Raw genomic sequence first — 6,517 nt, 5'->3', positions numbered from 1 at the left:
TAATCGGATCTATGGGACATTTTGATGCAGTGTGCGACTACACTTTACAGTTCACTATTATACACACACTGGTGTCCACAGTCATATCTTCACTGCCACTGCTTGGAATGGCTTCCAACAGCAAATGTTCCCTTCCTCTGGATTCCTGAATTGTCCCCCACCTCAGTTACCAGCTTCTAACAGTAACTGAACCCCAGCAGTTCTCTAACTTCAACTACTAATTGATCCTGGTTACAACACCCAGGTACAGACTGCACAGAAAATGTCTCTTCAATTATTAATGTGTTCTCTTGTTGCTATGGAAACATGCTTGTTTGCAGACTGTAACTTAGCAACGGGTGTTGTATAATTGCATGTTTCACGTTCATTGCCTAGTAATGGGTCTACATGCCACAATTTTTATTAGACCAGATATACATATTGTACATGTACATTATGTACATAATGTATAGCAGAGTAAATGAGTAGTAAAGCACAGAGTAAAATACAATATAGTACACAGCAGCATAGAAGAGAAGAGGCATTCTTCAATTTAGGAGACAATTGTGTTTTCAAAAAAGAAGCAACAGTAGCTCAAAGGGCATAACAAAACAATGAGTTACTGTACTGAGTAACAGTGGCAGATGTGCAGAAGAGCAGTGGCTAGGCACAATACTTCGCTCTCATTTCTTCCACCCTGTCTCAACTATCCAGCAAGCAATTTGCTCTGGAGCAGGTGCTATTAATTGAAACTGGACTAAATCAGTTTATGGCATTAAAATTAAATTGCACATTTCAAATGTGCACATAATAAGACCTACATGTATACTAGACCAACGGTAATTAAATTAAACTAAGCCATTCTCCCTCTGGATTTGGATTTGTTGAAAGAGGGTGGGAAAAAAATTAAGATGTATGTTTAAATGTTGCTATCATGACTGCAGACATTATTTGCTCAGTCAATAGTGTTAAGTACAAAATATTGTGTGAGCAAGTAAAGCTTGAATTGTGCATCACCATACTGTAAAGTTCTGAAACTATTTCCTTCAGACCTAGAAACTAATTCTATATTCCACTTTACTAAATAGCAACTCACAATTCTGATGCGCTGACCCATTGCCTTGGCGGGGAGATTTTTTTTGAACTTGGCACGGACTGCACCTGAAGTTCCATGAGGTCTAGTCACTTTTCCCCAGATAGCACGAATCTTAGTCTTCTTCCTTACATTACCTGGGACTGGTGTCATATTCTTGGCCTGAATCAATGAACACATAATAAACATAATATTTAAAAAATTAGCAGAGTAAAACCCTACTTATCCAACTTAAATTGAACCAAGGGCAGCTGGATAATACAAATAAAATTAAAAACACAGAACAAATATCTACACAACTTAGTTCATAACTGTATTATGAAACAAAAGTATGTAAATAATACAGAGCGGCCAAAATTTATTAAGCAAATTTCGAGCACACACAAAACAGAGAATATGATACACAGAGAACTGGTTTGCTTTGCTTGAAAGAGCAACTCATCAAGTTCAATACATGTCAATGTGAGTGCCATTTGTAGTTTACTCAATCTCATTCCATGTGTTTTCCAGCATCTGCGGTGTCACATATGCAAATGCACTATTGATTTGTGCATGAAGTGCAACCACACTACCAAATTTGGGATGGAATACACAGCCCTTTACAAAGCCCTTCTCTAAAAGAAAAAATCTGATGGCGTTAAACCAGGGGAGCAAGGGGTCCAAGGGATTAGTCTGCCCCACCCAATCCATCTGTTTGGAAAAGGTTTATTCAGAGACGCTCACTGTAGAGCCCCAGTGTGGAGGGGCACCATCTTGTTGCAATAAAACGTTTGGCCGGAGGTGTAATAGGTCACGGGTTCAAGTCCCGATGGGGTCACTGATTTTTTTTTTAATTGACCTAATCCTTCCAGCTGTACTATGGCCCTGGGGTCGACTCAGCCTCTAACAGAAATGAGTACCAGGAATTAATTAAATAATTTTCCTGGGAAGTAAAGCATGGCCGGCGCGTAAGGCTGACAACCTTACCGCCATCTTTGAGCTGATTGTCTAGATAATGTGGGACCCTCGTCTCATAACCCTATGGGCCTTCACGGCCTGTTACAGGGATAGCTTTACTTTTACTTTACTTGACCGGAGGTGTGCCATCTGATGGACTGCAAATAATGCAAGCATATTGAAATAATGTGTGTTGTTCATGGTCTTCTCTTGAAAGGAGGGTCCAACGACCTAACACAACCTCCTTATGCAGGACCCTACCTGTATCTTGAAACTGTTCAACCATCAGGTGATGCTTGTTCTCCATACTCCTAACAGCAATACCTTAGCATGCCGGTCACGGTAGCTGAGTGGTCTAAGGCATGTACTGTCTCTACTCACTCAGAAGCCAGATCGTGGGTTCGAATCCCACATAAGGCATGGATGTTTGGTGTGTGTATGTGTTTACTCTGTGTTTGTGTTCTCCTGGCTTAGGTAGAGGCCTTGCAATGAGCTGATCACCCATCCAAAGAGTCCTACCGTCTGTAAAAAATATGATCAATCAAATTGAGAAATCAGGCCTATGGTCCAAAAGTGGGAGCAACAGGAAGAAAAAAATCTTTGCATGTGAATAACTGATTTTGTCTACAAGTACCACAACAAACTTTGTGTTCTGTTTGAGGGAAACTGCCATTTTGCATTCGTCAGCTGTGCACATTTCAATAGTGCCCCTATCAGTTGGGCAATCAATTAACATGAAAATATTTCAGCAATTCTTTCAAACAATGCAGTCCATTTTCCAATATCCCTAAAACTTTGTGATTTATGTAACTTTAAAAAGTGGTGAACAATTTATGGCCACCTGTATTTAGTTGGTAACATCAAAGAGCAATGCAAAAGTAAACTTTCATAAATGAAAAGTCATACATGCACAGTAAAATCTTATTAATTGTTCATGGAAGCTTGTGATTAAAGTCTGTCTTCCACCTTCCTTCCTCTTCTTTGTGGCAAGGTCACACCACTGTCTCAGAAGCTGTCCATCCCTGATACCCTTTTTTGTTTCTCCACATCAAAAGTGCTGCTCAAGAGTCTTTACCCCCTCACTGTGACTCATTTTGTTCACCTTCTCTACTACACAATCATTGTCGACAATGTAATCACCACTTCATGACCCAAAGTCAAAGGCTCCCACCCCATCAATTGGACACCAGAGCTCCACAAGGCCTTCGAAGAGTGCAAGGTGAGTTTGTCACGTGCCACACTACTGGCTCACCCCAATCCATCCGCGCCACTTCCACTCGTTACAGATGCCTCCATGTCCGCCATGGGTGCCATGCTACAGCATCACGTCAAGAACACCTGGCAGCCCCTGATATTCTTCTCAAGGAAACTCAACCCAGCCCAGCAAAAATACATTGTGTATGACCGTGAGCTACTGGCTGTCTATGAGGCTGTAAAGCACTTTCGCCACATGCTGGAAGCGCGCCACTTCAGCATCTTCACAGAAAACAAGCAGAAAAGGGAAAAATGCTCACCAAGGCAATTCAACCACCTGGATTTCATAGCACAATTCACGACCGACACATCTCTGGACAGGACAACGTTGTTACTGACGCTCTCTCCACGTCGAGTCCATCACTGTACCACCATCCTACGATGCACTGGCCGCATCGCAGGACAGCGATGACAATCACTTCGGCTTTGCGGCTCGAGAAGCTACCAATCCCCGGTACCACAGTGTCCATCTACTGTGATACCTCTGCCGGGAAACCTCGGTCATACATTCCAGCTCCTCTACGGTTCGAAGTGTTCCAGTCCGTCCATGATCTGTTGTACCCAGGGACCAAAGCAACAGCAAAACTGGTTGCACAGCATATTGTGTGGCCAGGCATGCAGAAGGACTGCTGCACATGGGCACGTGCTTGCCAATTCTGCTAGCGCTACACAGTCACTCCATTGGGCGACTTTACACTGCCGGCAGCCAGATTTCTTCACGTCCACATAGATCTAGTGGGACCCCTTCTGACATCAGGCTACACATAATGCCTCACTGCAGTCGACTGTTTCACCTGTTGGCCAGAAGTCATCCCCATCCCGGACATCACAGCCGACACAGTGGCATGAGCCCTACTGACTGGCTGGATATCCCACTTTGGTTGCCTGCAGACCATCACCACCAACCAGGATCGTCAGTTTGAATCTCAACTCTTCCACTCCCTGGCCAAGGTCTGTGGCATTCAACTCTTGTGGACAACTGCTCACCACCCAGCAGCTAACAGACTCGTGGAACATTTCCACCGAACACTAAAGGCAGCCATCATGTGCCACGCAGACGAACACTGGACAGAAGCCCTTCCCCTGGTTCTCCCCGGAATCCATACACCATTCAAAGAGGACCTGCAGGCATCAGTAGCTGAGCTCGTGTATGGCGAGCCACTAAGAATACCAGGAGAGCTGCTAACTCCGACTGCCGATCCAGTGGATCTGGCGCAACTCATCACCCAACTTCGCCAATATATGGCCCACCTCAGACCAATTCCGGCAACACGTCACGCCTCCCCGGCTACATTTGTGCACAGCACCCTCGAGAAGTACACCCATGTCTTCCTCCGGCAGGACACAACTTGCAGCGGCCCCTACCAGGTCCTGTCACGGAAGGAGAAGACAATGCAAATCCTCGTGTGCGGCAGGCTCATCACCGTGTCAACTGATAGGGTCAAACCTGCCTACATGCTAAACGAGACAGGCCGTGGGACCACCACCAAGACATTCAACCCCGCAGCTGACACAACCCCAACTGCAGTTCTGCAACAATCTCCCCGGGGGAGTGATGTGGGAACTGCCCACATTCAAGCAAATGTGACAACGCAAGTATCATTGCTTAGCAATGGCGAGTAAACAGAAGTTGCTAGACAAAGCGAGTAAAGAGTGGTTGCTAGGCAAAGCCTACAACAATATGGACTGTGACATGTTTTCTATATGTCCGACTCTAGGTTATAAAAGAAGATACATTGAGTGGAAGTTTAGAGTTACAGTTCCAGATTTCTACAGTTCTACAATTCTACTTCAGTGTATATGGAGTTCACTATTGTTATTATTATTATTCTTCAATTCTTGAAACTCAAGTTCGTCCATGTATACTGTGCAACTGTAATAAATATTATAGAACAGTTCAACAAGTGGTTGTCTCTTCATACAATGACACCCCGGGTCTGGACAAGTGGGATTTGTGGTGGACAAAGTGGCGCTGGGGCAGGTTTTCTTCGGTTTCCCCTGCCAATCTTCATTCCACCAATAGCTCCACAATCACCCTCACCTATCATCTGGGGCTAGTACAATAGGCCAGAAGTGGTCGCAGTACAAGGGACTTAGTCCCACCCCAGCAGCAATAATAAAAAAAAAAAGGTCAGTCCATTCTTGTCCTTGTATTCTCAACTGCCTTGTAGCTTCTACTACTACAAACAACCTTCCATGGCCCCTATAAATCTTCAGTACAGACCATGCACAGAAAACATCTATTGCTGTAGACATGTTTACAGTTCTACTGCTTAGCACTGGGCATGGCGCAGGCCACACTGAAAACAAGACATGTGATAGCTATCTCACCAGTCTATTGGCGCGCTGACTGTTGCCTAGAAATGAGCTATAAACATTCATCCTATTGCTGCGTGACCTATCAATCTGAAGAAGAATCTGTCTTTGCAGGAACTTGTTTAATAACCCAAAGCCTAGCAATGGCTGTACATGTAAGAATACTATTTCTGCTTCAAAATGATGAAAAAATAAGCATGCAAATAAAGCAAATAAGATGCAGTACAATACAGTGTGGAATGAAAGACATGCTAACATCTATGCACAATAAAATACTCATTCCCAGAATTAAAACAGAGTTCAGCATAAAATTCCCAAAGTCTTACTTTCCTCCTGAGCAGATTTCCAGTCCTACAAATCCTTCGTTGTTAATTATGTACTCAAAAACTGTAAGTTTATAATTGAACAATAACATACTGTCGCGTATCGGGCGTATATCGCGACAAATAAATTATCGATGTATTCGATGTAGCGAATTTTATTTCACATTCGCACTTACAATCACCCAAATTACAGATTTACGATTACTGCTATCTGCAGTATCACCAATAGTACACTCTAAATGCCAGACTACAACTGACTGGTTGCTGGCTAACTCGGAACTAACGTAGCTCGAGGACTGACTCGTAGGTAGCTCCTGGACTCGCTGACGGACTCAGTACAACTGACTGTGAATAGCCTTCGCTGCTCCTTATGTAACCTCGATCGGACAATACGGCCACGTAATAGGCACCCTTGTTGCCTGGCGCTGTGTTGCTATGTAACGCTAGCGGAGGTAACCGCTGTTACTACCGTAACGTCGCCGCTGTTGACTCGCGTTGCCTAGCGACCGCGATATCCCTCGGTGACGTCACCGCGGAGGGGAGTGGCGGGGCGGGAACTCGCCTATTACCGTAGTAACGCGAGCGTTACGTTACCGCCACGTACCGCTGGGGAGGT

General features: G+C 44.4%; 1 protein-coding gene across 1 annotated transcript in view; it reads right to left on the bottom strand.

Moving 5' to 3' along the window:
• Positions 1–1,116: 1,116 nt before the first annotated feature.
• Positions 1,117–6,517, bottom strand: part of LOC111863965 (60S ribosomal protein L35a) — a gene marked incomplete at its 3' end in the record, with an annotated part of 10,016 nt that continues 4,615 nt past the window's right edge. Inside the window, 1 exon segment of the mRNA XM_023850798.2 lies at positions 1,117–1,234. Within this exon segment, the coding sequence (XP_023706566.2) occupies positions 1,117–1,234 (118 nt within the window).

Source organism: Cryptotermes secundus, unplaced genomic scaffold (genome assembly GCF_002891405.2).
Source record: "Cryptotermes secundus unplaced genomic scaffold, Csec_1.0 scaffold266, whole genome shotgun sequence".
NCBI classification, from domain to species: domain Eukaryota; kingdom Metazoa; phylum Arthropoda; class Insecta; order Blattodea; family Kalotermitidae; genus Cryptotermes; species Cryptotermes secundus.
Note: the sequence above shows the minus strand (reverse complement) of the source record. Positions and strands in the feature narration are given on the sequence as shown.